This window comes from Bison bison, unplaced genomic scaffold (genome assembly GCF_000754665.1).
Source record: "Bison bison bison isolate TAMUID 2011002044 unplaced genomic scaffold, Bison_UMD1.0 scf7180017864341, whole genome shotgun sequence".
NCBI lineage: Eukaryota > Metazoa > Chordata > Mammalia > Artiodactyla > Bovidae > Bison > Bison bison.
In genome coordinates, this window is record NW_011494913.1 from 3,823,501 (window position 1) to 3,838,395 (window position 14,895).

Consider the following 14,895-nt stretch of genomic DNA (forward strand, 5'->3'; position numbering starts at 1 on the left):
GCCAGCCCCAAGCTATAATCCTACACTGTACAGTGGGGGCCCTGCAGAGTCTGCCAGCCGTCCCCCATGGGTGACAGACGACAGCTTCTCTCAGAAGTTTGCCCCTGGCAAGACCACCACCACTGTCAGCAAGCAGAGTCTGCCCCGAGGCGCCCCTGCCTACACCCCGCCACCACCGGCTCCCCAGGTGTCCCCCCTTGCCAGGGGTACGGTGCAGAGGGCCGAGCGCTTCCCAGCCAGCAGCCGGACTCCGCTCTGTGGCCACTGCAACAGCATCATCCGGTAAGATCAGATCCCACTGTGGCCCTGTACTGGGATGCTGGCAGGGCAAGGCGGGTGGGAGGGAGGGAGGTGCAGGGAGAAAGCTGCGTGCGGGGCAGCCTCGGGTCCCTCTTGCTAGCTGTCCCTGGTCTAACCCTCTCTGAGCTTTAGCTTGTATGCCTGTGTGACACCCACTTCCCCAGGGAGTTGTGAGGATTCCATGAGGTCAGTGGCTAAAGCCCCAGTATGGTGCTTGGGCCAGCAGCACCCCCTTGGGCTAAGGCTGGGTTCTGAGAATTGCAGGTCTGGTTGGTAGGTTTATTAGGCCTGTTGCAAGCTGGCTGACAGTGCTGGTTTTGCCCCAGCTTTTCCTTTGGGGCTGCTTCTGGGTCTATTCAGTCAGGCCTGTGCTGCTCAGGGTTTTGGTGGCCATCTGCCACACTGAAGGGAAAACAAGTCATTTCATACTTAGAAGCCCAGGATCATGGGTGATGCTTTTTGAATATAACATGTTTACAGTATGTGCTTGTGTGTGGGGGAGGATGAACTTATGTATATGAAAAATATACTTTTATTTAAAAATAAAGTATCACTAGAAAAAATATGGGGCTTCCCAGGTGGCTCAGTGGTAAAGAACCCATTGCCAACGTACAGGGTAAAGAACCTTCCTGCCAATGCAGGAGATGTGGGTTCAATCCCTGGATCAGGAAGATCCCCTGGAGAAGGAAATGGCAACCCACTCCAGTATTCTTGCTTGGGAAATCCTATGGACAGAGGAGCCTGGCAGGCTACATTCCATGGGGTCACAAAAGAGTTGGACACAACTTAGTTGACCAAACAACAACAGAAAGAATATACTCATTAGAGAATAATTAGAAAATTCAGAACAATAAAAATTAAAATATAAAGCATTTCTTTAGCCTCAGTGTTCTGAGACTGATCTAGATCCAGGTTTGTGTCCTGGGTCTAGCATAATAGCCCTATGGCCTTGAGCAACTTACTTAACATCTGTACCTCAGTTTTCTTATCTAAAAGTGGGTATCATGATAGTACCTGCTGCATAGAGTTGTTGTGAGAGTTAAACACACTAATAAATGCAAATTTCTTCGTGAATGGTGCCTGGCAGAGAGTAAGCACTTAATAAATGTTGGCCATTGGCACCATCATCATGGCTCTTCTTACTACAAGCATTCAACTGAAGGATATCCCATAATACACTTACTGGGCCCCCTAGTCATGGATGTTTGAGTCGCCTCCCCATTACTCTTTTTTGTAAGTGATGCAACCTCATCTTTTTTCATGGAGCTTTATCTGAATTTCCTGTTATTTCATTAGAACAGTCACAAAAGTCAGGGTTATCAGGGTCAAAGTGTGAATATCGTTGGGAGTTTTTGAAATGCCTGGTCATAAGCTTTTGGGGCTACTTAGGAGATACTGTTCTCTGCTTCCCCAGGGGCCCCTTTCTGGTAGCCATGGGCCGTTCCTGGCATCCGGAAGAGTTCAGCTGTGCCTACTGCAAGGCCTCCCTGGCAGATGTGTGCTTTGTGGAGGAGCAGAACAACGTTTACTGTGAGCGCTGTTATGAGCAGTTCTTTGCCCCAGTCTGTGCCAAGTGTAACACCAAAATCATGGGGGTAAGTGGGCAGCATTCTTCTCCTCGGACCCTTGTCTGTTTTCCAACCAGTCTCTCCTCCTTCCCAAAGTTGTGGGGTCCCATTTGGAAGCCAAGCAGTTGCTGTGCTAGCAGAGCAAGAACAGCTCCATCTCTGTCCCGGAAGGGCATCGGTTCGGCACCAGTGAACTAGGGAGCGAATGAACTTGAAGTGAGAGATGATCGTATCCCTGGGCCACACAGCTTGAAGTGGCTTGCGGAGCTTTTGAAAAGCAAGTCACCTCACCGTATACCTCTGTGTGGCTTTGACACTCGATGCCCCTTTCGTTAAATGACAGTAACAAGCAGCCTCCCTCCCAAGTTTAATGGGAGGGGAAGCATCACAGTTTATATGAGCACACACAGAACCTGGCACCCAGCATGCACTGCGCGAGTAGGAGCCTCTCGTCTGCCACCCCTGACCTTCCTCCATGTGTCTGAGGCCCGCTTTTTGGGCTGCCTGTCCCGCTCCCTGATGGGACATTCTTGCAGTGACTGAGGCCTAGTGTGGACGTCAAGCCTGCCTCCTTCTCTCTGCTGGCCTTTCTGTCCTGAACTGAGGCTTCTTTTCCCCAGGAAGTGATGCATGCCTTGAGGCAGACATGGCATACCACCTGCTTCGTCTGTGCAGCCTGCAAGAAGCCCTTCGGGAACAGCCTCTTCCACATGGAGGATGGGGAGCCCTACTGTGAGAAAGGTAGGACCTCTGTGCCAAGGGGACGCCCCACAGTCTGGAAGAAGGGGGTTAGGAGTTCCCTTTCACAGACATTCAGTCTCTGCTACCTTCCCTGCGCCAAATATGTGGACCCAAGTCGGCATCTTGTGACCATTTAGGAAAGCTTTCAGATGATTTTGATCTGGAGACCATGAGGCCTGGTCTGAAAAGGCTTTGGCTCTGGCCTTTGTTCCAGGTTCCACCTCAGGCTGGTTTTGTAACCCTGAATGAGTTACTAAAATTCTCTGAGCCTCACTTTCCCCATCTGCCAAAGGGGAAGATCAACACCTGCCTCATAGAGTTGTGGTGAGGATTAAACTCAGAGAAAGTATGAAATTTGTTAAGTACCAAGCATGTGCAAGTCCCCTCCCAGCTCCTGTGATGTTTACCAGACTTGGGTGTTCTTTAGGGTCCTGCCATGTGCTCTCTGAATTCGGAGTTTCTCTAATCCCCCCAATACTGTATCTTATCTTAAAACTTGGAGTCAGGTATGGTGAACTCTGAAGACAAAGCATTCTGTTAGAGTTGGGCGTCCTGGTTAACTAGCTATTTGCTCACTCACTGACACTTACACACTCATTTATTCATAGCCTGTCTGTCTCAGGTGAGGATTTGAGGCAGGTTCCAACAAAGGCAGCGTAAACGTGAAAGGTAAGACAACAGAACTTGAGCAGATCAGCACCAAGCAGACGAGGGGGAGAGAAACGTGCTGGTTATGACGAATAACAGAGCTTCAGTGACTGGGCAGCAAAATTGAGGGCAAAAAAGGCAACACAGTGAGTTGGTTTACTTTAAAACCAGAAAGGAGAAAACATTTCCTCAAGGGGAAAAGCAAAACAAAATAAAACATTTTTCCTCCCCTTGACAATGAATTATAAAAGAAGCGTCTTGGTTTCTGAGGTCCCGGTGAATTCCCTTTCCAGCTCTAAGGCTCATTGGATGACTGTAAACGTCACTCAGTCATTCTGGCCTCAGTTTCCGTATCAGTGAGAGGAAGAAGGTAGCGCCTGTCTTTTCCCTCCTTACGTGGAAACGATGATGGTCGGCAGTTAGTAACAGTGCTGTGACACCAGAACTTCCCTGGTGGCCCAGTGACTGAGACTCTGCTTCCATTGCAGGGGGCACAGGTTCAATCCCTGGTCTGGGAACTAAGGTCCCACATGCCCTGGGTTGTCCAAAAAACTGCTGTGGTACCAATACAAATTGCTATTATTAGTCAACTAAAAGCATGATAGCTTTCATAATGTGTGATAAGCCACAGTTTATGTCTGAGGCTTGTGAAAGAATAATAGATCTATACTCTTCCTACTGCTCTTCTCCCTAGCAATCCCCCAAAAAAGATTTTCAAAAATGATATTTTGAGTAAAAAGGGTCTTAAGGTATTAAGAAAAGACTGCAAGGAAGCAGATTTAGTTTCAACCCCAGGCACTCTGAGAGACCCTGACAAGTGAAGTCCCTTAGGGGTCACTTCCAGGCAGTGTGATGATGGAGAAGACACTTACCCTTTCTGAGTCTCTTCCTTCCTCACCTAACTCTCAGAGGCTGTTGTGAGGATTAGCTGAGATAGTGGGCACAGAGTTCTTGACAGAACACCTGCCCGTGGTGAATGGGCAACTGGCATCATCCCTCTAATGGTTTCGGGAGACCCACAGCTCTCCAAGGAGCACAGTTTGAAACCTGGCCTTTAAGAAGTGGGAGTCACTGCGATGTTTTAAAGTGAAGAAGTAACATAATCTGATTTTTATTCTAGCAAGAGCATTAGAAATTTAGTGTGCTTGTTGAATGTGATAAAGTGTGACACTCATATGAACAAAGTAAAGAAAGGAGAGCTAGATGACCCAATAGTGCAGTAAAATCAAGCCTGGTTGGTTAACCTACGCTTGAGATAAAATATCAGAGTCAGCCTTGGGGAAGGTCCCCAGTATAATACCACGGATATTGTGTTTGGTTCTGACCTTGTCATTTTTTTATTATTTATAGGGAAATATGAGGGAATGTCCCTGGCGTCCAGTGGTTACGACTCTGCACTTCTTATGCAGAGGGCACAGGTTCCACCCCTAGTTGGGGAACTAAGATCCTACATGCCACATTGGCTGTGAGACCCATAAGTAAATAATTAATTAACAATGTATTAGAGTCAGACCTGTGATATCAAATTCCAAAACAAACTGGCAGTTCTCCAGATAGTACAAAGACAAGTTTAAAACAAAACAAAGCGAAATTAATCAGTAGACAGGACTAGACATTCCAGAAATAAATTCAAGCCCTTGCAGGAGTTTGTGCTGTGCTGTGCTTAGTTGCTCAGTTGTGTCCAAATCTTTGCAACCGCATTGACTGTAGCCCAAAGGCTCCTCTGTCCACAGGGATTCTCCAGGCAAGAATACTGGAGTGGGTTGCCATTTCCTTCTCCAGGGGATTTTCCAGCCCAGGTTGGAAATCAGATCCAACCAGGGATCAAACCTGGGTCTTCTGCATTGCAGGCAGATTCTTTACCATCTGAGCCACCGGGGAAGCAAGAGCTTAATCTGTCGGGGGGCAGAAAAAACAGGCTGCACAACAGCAAAAGGAATCAAATTTAACAAGGCTGTTTGAAACATATCTTTGTCCATTCATCATTTCACCATCAAACATGTGCCAGTCGCTATGAAGGGCCCTAAGCATAGAGAAGAGGGTCGCTGCCCTGAAGAACCTCAAGCAGACCCATCGACGCCTGATATGCTGGCATACAAACGGACCATTAAGAAACAGTGAAAAGACGGGTGGGTGATGAATGAATGGGGAGGGAGAGAAGTCCAGGAGAAGCCCTCAGGAAGGCTGTCTCATCTCCCTTGGGTGGGAGAGGAATGAGGTCTTCCTAGAAGGAAGGCTGCCCAAAGAATTGCAGAGATTCAGGTAGACAAAGTGGGGAGGGATTTCTGAGTGCAGGACCCGGTTCATAAAGAGGCACGAAGATGGAGGAAAGAATCCAGGGCATCTGGAGACCAGCTGGGCAGAATGAAAGAGAACTCATAAGTGGGGTACAGGGCTTTCTCTCAAGTGGAGGCAGGTTGGCCTATAGTCCTGCTTCTCATCACACACTAGTAAGTTCCTGCAGACCACAGAGTGAACCATAAACTTGCCATAACTCTCTTAAGTAAGCAGAATGATGTTTTCCTACCTGGTGAGGCAATCGATTTTTGCCTACTAAAGAAATTAAGTATTCTGTCAGAAACAAGATTGATGGCTTGCGATGTATGTAAGAGTATTTGCATGACAAAGTATAATTAAACCCCAAAGAGGAAACCATACATTGGAAAAAATATGCAAGAGATATAACTTATCAAAGCTTCATGGCAAATAGATAACTGGAAATAGTGTGAAGTCAGGGAGATGGGATGACTTTGTGGCTCCTGACCACTGCGTGATGGAACTGCTACAGCCAGGTTCATGGTCTTTAAAATGAAAACAATAGTTCATTGCAGAGCTACTGTGAAGATTAAACAGGAAACATAAAAGAGCACTCATACTAGCACATAGTAGGTGCTCAAATCATGTTCCCTTCCCTCCTTTCATCATCTTAAAGGCATTCAAAATGAAAGCCAACATTTTTGGTGCCTAGTACTTCACATACTTTTTTATATTTAATCTGTAGTTATTCACATTATATAGATGAAAAAGTTGAAGCACTAAGAAGTTAGGTGACTTGCCCTGGATTTGAACAATTCCCGTATAGAGGTGGGATTTGAGCCCAGGTCTTTCTTTCTTCGGAATCCAAGTTCATGGCCCCCACTACATGCTGACTCTCAATAGTGGTCTAAGACAGTGATCGGGCACACTTTCCACAAGGAGATCAGAGTTAAAAATTGCTATAAGAAAAAGCCAACTGTGGCAGAGCTGGAAAGACAAGTCCACTTATGGGGGGATAAAGGCTTTGTAAAAGGCATCAAGATTTTCTAGAAGAATCTGGAAGAGTTCTACTGTGAGTGCATTGGGAGTGCTGCTCGTGACCCAGCCAGGACAGCTTGTGGCGGAGAAGCTCGGGACCTGGCCTGCTGTCTCACCCATGTGGCTCTGGCTACAGCCTTTACCTCTTTGAGCCTCAGTTTCCTCACCCAAAGAAAGAAAACAAAAGTAATCTTGCAAAGATTAAGTTCATTCATTGACTTATCTTTTTTTCCCCAAATCATTGATTTATTGATTCATTCATTCACTCATTCATTTGACATACATGTGTTGGGTACCAACTTGTGTGCCAGGCACTGTGCTGGGAGTACAAAGAAAACGAATACATAGACCTTGACATTGAGATACTAGCAAATAAGACCATCTATGTGAGGATTCCTGGTAAACTGTAAAGCATTACATAAATAATATTTGGTATTATTATCCTCTTGGCTGGGGGAGGGGAATTACTTCTGACAAAGTAAATCAAATCCTGTTTCTTGTAGTGAAAATTTATTATCAACACAGATACCTCACGACCGAAGAATAATCAAGCAAAGAACATTCCGTAACTCCAAAAAAATGTTAAAGGCTCTCATTTCTCCAAAATAAGCATAGTTGCTGGGAAATAGGATTGCTTTTTCTTCTAGGGGATTGGTCTCTTTGGGCCATGAGAGGTGACAGAGGCAGAGAAAATCACCCTGCAGAAAGTGAATGACAGTTCCAGAAAGTGTTTGCAAATCAAACCAGCACAGGGTGGTGACGAGCCTGAATCTGCACAACCCCAGTGCAAATCATTGGAAAAGGAAAAAACCAATCATGTAACTAGAATTTTGTGTGCCAGATGACAAGTAACCAATTGGGTTTCATCACTGCCTCAAGCTCAGTGATCTGGGGGGTGGTTCTGGTATTGGGTTGGTGTGGCTGGGAGGGGCATCCCTCCCAGCCTGGTCCTTACTCTGCCTTTCATTTCAGACTACGTCAATCTGTTCAGCACCAAGTGTCATGGCTGTGATTTCCCCGTGGAGGCCGGCGACAAGTTTATCGAAGCCCTGGGCCACACCTGGCATGACACCTGCTTCATTTGCGCGGTATGTTTTTAGCCTGGTGTTCTGACTTTCTGAGAAGGGATTGGAGCGACCAGCTGGGGCCAGATGACAAACCCTCCACATACCTTTCGACTGTTATTCTAATATTCTATTTTCTTTAAAAGCTGGCAGATACCATGATGCCTTGATAGGTCACAGATGAGCCAAGCTTTGTTACTAATAATGATTTATAAACCAACATGGCGTTGTTACTCTCCACTTCTTTAAGGACGGAGGAGTGTCTCAGGATGTGGCACACCAGCAGCTGGCCTCAACAGCAGTGCCCTCAATAAGTGTGAGGATCGAACAATGTTTGGATTTAATAGAGGCAGATGACTTCTCATGGTTATAAGCTGTTTAAGATATGACGAAGTGATTCAAGGGTTTTCCCCCAAATGTTCACCATGAACATTAGATCAGAGCTTATTGATTAATCCTATCAAAAGCTGAGGTAAGATTTCTTTTGACTGAACCTTTAGAAGCCAGGACTAAATATAATTTCATTTTCCTACATGGTCCTGTTCTTGATATGCACTTGCCAGGAGATAAGTCCTAGATTAAGTATTAACCACGTGCAGTTTATTTCTGCTGAATAGCCAGGTCATTTTTACCATGAGACTGACATTTTCTTTACAAGGGCTTTGGTTTAGGGAAGGGATCTGACAATGAACGTGCTGACACTTAGACTCCACATTAGACTTAGAAAATAGTTGTCCCTGATAAAACTCTGTAATATGAGTTTGTAATTGACTAAACTTTATTTGGGAAAGTTAATGTGCTACTAGGCCTATTTTTTTTTTTTTTTACCAGAGCTGCTCAAGATAAATTTTAGGAATATATGAAAGATCTATATAGTTTAAACTTGAATACTTTTTATAGACTTATGACATAGAGCAACCCCAGTCATAAAGTTCACTGTAGTTCACTTCAGCTTTTACACTGCATGTCTGATCCCCTCCCATTTGTGGGGTGCGTTGTATTCACTCTGTATATTAGTTTGCTAAGGCTACCATAACAAAATGCCACAATATGAACAGCTTAGGCAACAGAAGCCCTTATTCGCTCCCAGTCCTGAGGGCTAGAAGCCCAAATCCAGGGTGTCAGCAGGGCCCTGCCTCCTCGAGCTCCCGGTGGTCACCCGCCGTGCTCAGTGCTTCCTGCGCTGTGGTCGTGTCGCTCCAGTCTCGATCTCCATCGCCGCATGGTTGCCTTCCCTCTGGAGTCTGTCTTCACGTGACAGTCCCCTCTGTACAGGTGTCTGTCTCTGTGTCTTCATCTCCTCTTCCTGTAAGGAACTGGTCATATCGGATTAAGGGCCCAACCTACTCCATATGACATCATCTTAACCTCCATCTTAATTAAATCTGCAAAGACCCTATTTCCCTATAAAGTCACTGTTTTCCCTGTTCTGGGTAGGCTAGAGGTACACAGGGTTGGGACTTGAACATGTGAATTTAGTGGTGGGGGGACAATTCAGTCCATAGCACTCTGATTTTTCAGCCCTTTGAACACCTCTAATCATCTTTTAGGGTCTTTTAATTACATCAGGACCTCCCTTCAAAAAGGGACAAAGCCATATAAATATACTGGCTTTGGGGTTGTCCCCTGCAGAGCCACAGCTCAGCAAGCACAGTACTGGGCTCTCTTACCTTACCTTCAAGCCATAGCTTGTCTAATCCTAAGATGCTGCCTGTAAATCTGGTTACCCAACTTCTAGAAAGATCTAAGAGACTTGGAGGAGGTTCAGGGAAGACAGTGGCACAGAAGGCTTGTTCTCTAAGAGCAGGCTGATGAGCAGTCTGTCACGTGCAGAGGAAATCACACAAAGGTGAGCGTGGGTCTGCTCCCTCGAGCCTTCTGTGTTTGTCTGAGAATCATGATATGGTGCAAGTCCCAGAGAGAGACCAGAAGAAGCAGTAAAGCTTGGGGTTGCTCAGTCTGAGATTACAAATAAGTTCCAGTCTGGTATGAAAGACCCACAGCACTGCCCACAGGATCTACTCAAAGAAACCAAGCAATTCCCGTCCTCTGGAGAATTATCACAGAGAACCATTATGCCTTCCCCCAAACTAGCCCAGGGTAGCACTCAGTGCCCCATGAAGCTGTCTGTATCTAAGGGGAACGTGGTTTTAATTTTTGGAAAGCAATATTTTGATTGGAAAACTTTCAGGGAGTTTTTTGGTCCTCTTTCCATCACTTTATATTTCCAAATCACTTTTAATGAGTGTATATTTTCCCGTAACTTGAAAAAGAATTAGTAAGAAAGGAAGATCAGGACTAGCTCTCCTAGCTGACATGGGCTTAGTGAGCTACCCTGATACAAGTCTGTAAACCCAGAACAATTTCAAGTAGACATAGTCCCTTTCTGCTGTGAGGTATGGGGAAAATGAGCTTAGAAGTAGAGTCTTGCAGACCTGAATATGGATTCCTAGGTTCTACAACTTAACAAGGTCTGTGACTTGAGCAAGATACTTGGGCTTTCTGAGCCTTAACTTTCAATTGTGAAATAGAGAAGAGTCATACCTATCCCATAAAGTTTTGTGAAAATCAAATGAGATCGTGTATACAGAGTGTCTGGTATCATATTTGACCACATTGACAGATACTACTGATGTCCTTCCTTTCTGCTGTGTTTCCATCTTTAAGCTCCACTCACATGTTGTCATCAAGGGGGTATATAATTTTGCCTTTTTTTCATGTAATATTTTCCTGCATATACTCTGCCATATTTGATTTACATTTCATGGGGGCATTTCATTGGGAAAATGCATCATAAAAATTAACTTAAGTGGCCACCTGGTTTGTAGTTGAGCATATGTTGCTTTCTTGTTCTGTGCAGTAGTTGCTGCAAGATGAAATTATCCAGAGTGGTGTTCCTGGGGTACAGGGCAGGCACCTCTTTTTGGCTTCTCTTCAGTGTTGCCACATCCCTTGCCAAAGGCTGGACTGATTCACATTCCCTAAACAGTGACAAGTAGGCCTGATCTCTTTTGATATTGCTGACTTTTGACTGATCACTTTTTTTTTCTTTCTGGCTTTAGTCACATGGGCTAAAGGTGACAAGCTTTTGAGGCTTTTTGTTTTGTGTATTTTACTAGGTTAACAGGTATCTCATAGAGGTTTTAATTTATTTTTCCTTTAATTATTAGCAAGGATCATTTTTCTGACATTTTATAATTCTTTAAATATTAATCACCTCTGTGGATATCATCAATTGATCGTCTTAATTGTTGTTGTTCAGTCACTAAGTTGTATCCAACTCTTTGCAAGCCCATGGACTGCAGCACGCCAGGCTTCCCTGTCCTTCACTGTCTCCCAGAGTTTGCTCAAACTTATGTCCATTGAGTTGGTGATGCCATCCAATCATCTCATCCTCTGTTGCCCCCTTCTGCTGCCCTGAATCTTTCTCAGCATCCAGGTCTTTTCCAGTGAGTCAGCACTTTGCATCAGCTGGTCAAAGTATTGGAGCTTCAGCTTCAGTATCAGTCCTTCCAATGGATATTCAGGGTTGATTTCTTAGGATTGACTGGTTTGGTCTCCTTTGGTTGCCCAGATAGTAAAGAATCTCCCGGCAATGCAGGAGACCTGGGTTCGATCCCTGGGTTGGAAAGATCCCCTGGAGAAGGGGAAGGCTACCCACTCCAGTATTCTGGCCTGGGGAATTCCATGGACTGCATAGGCAATGGGGTCACACAGAGTCAGATACGACTGAGTGTAAATGCTGTGCATATACTGCTTTACTGTAAAGCATTTGTCGTGAGGAGAAGCTGGCTGTTGCCTTTCCCCCCGTCTCTCTGTGACTGTGCTTTGTCTTAAAAGGATGGCTGAAATCTTTGCTCATGTCCCCCTCTCTCCTGGACTGTTTCATGCCTATCTGTTTTCTGTTTCAGGTCTGCCACGTGAATCTGGAGGGGCAGCCATTCTACTCCAAGAAGGACAAACCCCTGTGCAAGAAGCATGCACACGCCATCAACGTGTAGGGAGCCCAGGGCATCTGATATGGACGGGCAGGGAGCTGCTCCTGCTGCTGGCAACAAAGGATTGAAGGAGGCTGATGTTTCTTTTTTGGGGGGAAAGGGAGAAGACAGGAAGCGACTGAGCCCTTTTGAAGTATAATTTTAGTCGTTTCTTCTGCACACAGATCGTGTATTTGCATAGTTCAGACTAGAAGCCAAATGAAGATTCCTGAACCAAGCTAGTAATTAATCCAAGACTGGAACTGTACTTCAAACATTGAGGACAGAATTCCAAGAACTCAAAAGTTAAAAAGAAAAAGTCACTTTCCCAAAGCGATACACTTCCCTGAGGTCACCAGAGCAGGGACAGAGCTCAGAGTAGTTGTGGAGAATCTGAAGCTTTCTGTGGAGTTCTTTAGAGCTCCTCTAACAAACAAAATGAAGTGCCAAACAGTTCTCACTGCAGGGTATTTTTAGAGCCATAGCTGAGAGCTTGTTAGCTAAGACCGATTGGGCCTTCCTCACCAAAAAAGGAAGTGTTATTCCATTCCTCGCGTCATGGTGCTACCTCGGCGCATCAGACTTCAGACCTTGCACGGGCTTGAACATTCTCATGGGAGCCCAGACATTGGAGGGGCGTCTTCTGGGAGCCTCTGGGCAAGCGACAGGGCTTCGGGAAAGGATCGGGCTCACGCTGCAGACAGCTGAGGGAAAGAAGGGCTTTTCTGCCACCTTCTTTTAGCCTGAAACAGCCAATGTCCCCAGAAAGCTTAGCTTCTTTTTGACTTGTGGTGGGCAAGTGGAATTGGGTTTTCTTCCAGTTTTGCTTTGCTGTGTGTGAGAGGAGATTGCACAATAACCCTGGGCTGTGTTTGGCCCCTGTTTGGCTTTATGAGGTTCATTAGCGTGAATGTCTAGTCTTGTGCATGCGTTTCACTCCCAGTCCTGTGAGTGCTCACCGCTGAGGTCCTCTTCAACATCCCTTTCCTCAACAGGCTTAATGAGCTGCGGAAAAGAAGAGAGAGACAGTGTTGCAAACAGGATGGCAGAATAGGCTGAGGATGTGCCCAAACTCCCGGTGGGAAAGAGAAACCTTGCTTTCTGCCAGCCTGAGTAAGAACACACGAGCTGGCAGGACCTCCCACTGCAGAGCTGCTCCATCCTTCTCGTATCTTCCTTTAAATGCAGCACACTGATAGTATACAATTGTGCTGCCTGCTGGAAGGGAAAGATGGCCTGATGTAGACGCGTCTGCCATTTTGGCTAGTATTTTGAAAAAGAGTATGAGCTGAGTTGACCTAGCAATTGTTTAAGCATTTATTGAAATAGACTTGGATCTTCAAACTTCTTTAAAGTATTAGTGATAGTTTGAGTTAAGTAAGCATTTTAAAGCTGTTTGGTGATAAAGAGAGAAACTTAGTTTTTGAGGTTGGAAATGGTTATCGTCTCTTTCCCTTTTAGGAAGCGCTGTTATGCTCACTGAACCTGGCATCAAAGGAGGCGGTTTGAGTGGATGTTTCTCACTTGAGCACAATATTTAGGCCATCTTCCAATCACTGCTACCCTCTCCTCACTCCTGTTTTGGATTTTCTCTTTGCACGTTTGAAATGTTTTATGAGAATGCATTAGACTACTTTTTCTTCTGAGAACTGAGGCTTCCGGGGACTGCCTTTCTACCTGAGGGAGAAAGAAGCAGCTAGATTTGTCTCTAACAGAAGGCCCGTGTTGTTTTTTTTCCCCAAGAGTGAAGCCACTAACGTCCCCCAGGGAACACCAGGAGGGACATAAATGTGCTCCTACCACAGGGCCCTTCTTTAGCTTTGGTGCAGGGAGAAAGTGAATATGAAGCACAGGCAGAGTAACATCTGCAGGGAGTGCCTGGAGATTTTTCAGGAGTTGCAAGCAAGCGTTCTGTTATTTTTGGAAAGTTCAAATACACAGGGACAAGGAGGTTGCTGACTGTACAGAAAGCCTCTAGGCAGATTTTCTTAAAAAAAAACAACAATAAAAAACTATTAAATTATCAAGGACTGGTCTCAAGGAAAGGGAATAAAGTTCCCTAGAGTTTTTTCCCCAAAAATATCATTTAAAAGATTTTACACATACACACACACAAGTGTGGCCATTAAAAAGCATATGATCATCAAAAAGAAAAGCGAAATCTCAAAGGTGAGCTTCATCATAGTCATTTATTGAAGCAGTTTTTCTACATTTCATAGCTAGTGTGTATTCTGAGGGACTCTTAGTTACCAAAACCCAAAATCAATAACAGAAACATTTTAAAGGTAGCAGGAAAAGGAGGTGATTTTTAGTATGGTTCCCTCAGTGTTTCTAAGTTTGGCATAGTGTTGGGTTAAGGTTGTAGCTACTTCCAGTTAACATCATGGATGTCCTACAACACCGAACACAAGTTTTAATAATTCATGGTGAGGAGTACACTTTGGATCTACAGTTCTTGTCTCCTCATTGTTGACATTTATTTAACATTTATAAACATTAACTTTTTGCAACTGAGTGATTTATGTCTGCAGTGTGTTTTGTTAGGAATCTAGCTTTTATAATGTTAACTTTTCAACCTAAGTACTCTTGCTTTGGGATTTTTAATTTTAACATTTCAGAAATGGAATATAGTGTGGTAAAAAGTGTGCACAAAAATGTTTTGCATGGTTTTTTGTTTTTTTGTTTTTGGCCTGTGTGAATTCTTTTTAGCAAAATAAAACCCTAAACGGATGTGCAAATACAGATTTTTCTGTGTAAAGTTTTTTCGTGTGATAACCAAAAGTAGATTACTTCTCTATGACTGCAAATATAAGTTTGAGAGAAAACAAAATGCCCTAAGGAGAAAAAACAAATAACTTACTTGGTCTTTTGATTGTGTGGTCCAACAGCCATTTAAACAAAGAAGGATACATGAATAATACAGATGTTATGCATACAAAGTGAATTTACCAGTAAATAATAACCTGAAGACCAGGTTTGGCCTTTTCCTTTTGGATTTATTTATTTAGCTATTTCATATTTATTTCTTTTTATTCTGTTCTAAATAACTTCATTTCTAGAAGTATATTTTCTTCCATGCCTTTTGTCTTAAAATAAGCTCAGAGTAACATCTCCTCATGGCATTTTTTTTTAAGAATAATGAAGGCCCCTCTGAGGAGCCTTCAGCATGACCAATTCATCCTTTTTTGAGATATTCTGTTTCTAGGCATTACTTAAAAAGATATTTTTTATAACTTATTTGACTTTTAATACCTGAATCAGATTTTCAAATAGCTGTACAGTTACAAGTAGAAATAAAATATT

At 44.2% G+C, this 14,895-nt stretch overlaps 1 protein-coding gene across 1 annotated transcript in view; it reads left to right on the top strand.

The window, feature by feature from the left end:
- The window catches only part of LDB3 (LIM domain binding 3), a 59,689-nt gene extending 45,355 nt beyond the window's left edge, over positions 1 to 14,334 (top strand). Inside the window, exons 11-15 of the mRNA XM_010854510.1 lie at positions 6 to 282; positions 1,715 to 1,895; positions 2,489 to 2,609; positions 7,524 to 7,639; positions 11,527 to 14,334. Coding sequence (XP_010852812.1) covers positions 6 to 282; positions 1,715 to 1,895; positions 2,489 to 2,609; positions 7,524 to 7,639; positions 11,527 to 11,616 — 785 coding nt within the window. The 3' untranslated portion in view covers positions 11,617 to 14,334. The remainder of the gene's footprint in view (positions 1 to 5; positions 283 to 1,714; positions 1,896 to 2,488; positions 2,610 to 7,523; positions 7,640 to 11,526) is intronic.
- The last annotated feature ends 561 nt before the right edge of the window (positions 14,335 to 14,895 follow it).